The sequence below is a fragment of the Penaeus monodon genome, chromosome 11 (genome assembly GCF_015228065.2).
Source record: "Penaeus monodon isolate SGIC_2016 chromosome 11, NSTDA_Pmon_1, whole genome shotgun sequence".
NCBI classification, from domain to species: Eukaryota; Metazoa; Arthropoda; class Malacostraca; order Decapoda; family Penaeidae; genus Penaeus; species Penaeus monodon.
The window spans coordinates 35,665,886-35,666,468 of record NC_051396.1 but is presented as its reverse complement, the minus strand read 5'-3'; the positions used below and the strand labels follow the sequence as shown (position 1 = coordinate 35,666,468).

The window sequence follows — 583 nt, the reverse complement described above, 5'->3', positions numbered from 1 at the left end:
AGGCTCAGTGCATCCTCAGCGACTACATCCGCACGCGCCTTCCCCGCCAGCCCACCCGTTTCGGTAGGCTCCTTCTCCTCCTGCCGGGCCTCAAGACGGTTCGGGCGGCCACCGTGGAAGGACTCTTTTTCAAGGATACCGTAGGAGACACGCCGATCCACAGGCTGGTGTTGGACATGTACACGATGGACAAGAGCGAGCAAGGGAGCGTATGAGAGACGAGGACAATAAGTTCAATTGCCCGCCACACACACAAAGCGCACATATAAGTACACACGGTATAAACACGCAAATGCAGATTTCCAATTAATCTGAAATGACTTGAGATATCTGTCAGTAAGAAAAAAAAAAAAATAGATAAAATCAACGTGCCCAGCATCAAAATTCAGATTGAAAACCGAATTCAGCATTTTCAATAGGGCAGCCATTGATTTTTTTTTGGGGGGAGGGGCTGTAACAATCTTATGAACTTCATTTAAGTTACATAGACCGTAACAAGGGCTAACAAATACAAAAACAAAGAAGGCTAATATGTTCTTCATTATTGTTATTAATTCCCTTCTCTTAAGCTCTTTGAAATAAC

The 583-nt window shown here is 44.6% G+C and overlaps 1 protein-coding gene across 1 annotated transcript in view; it reads left to right on the top strand.

The window, feature by feature from the left end:
- Positions 1–215, top strand: part of LOC119578572 (nuclear receptor subfamily 2 group E member 1-like) — a 54,861-nt gene extending 54,646 nt beyond the window's left edge. The window contains exon 9 of the mRNA XM_037926140.1: positions 1–215. This exon is cut by the window's left edge and continues 48 nt beyond it. Within this exon, the coding sequence (XP_037782068.1) occupies positions 1–215 (215 nt within the window).
- Positions 216–583: the final 368 nt, after the last annotated feature.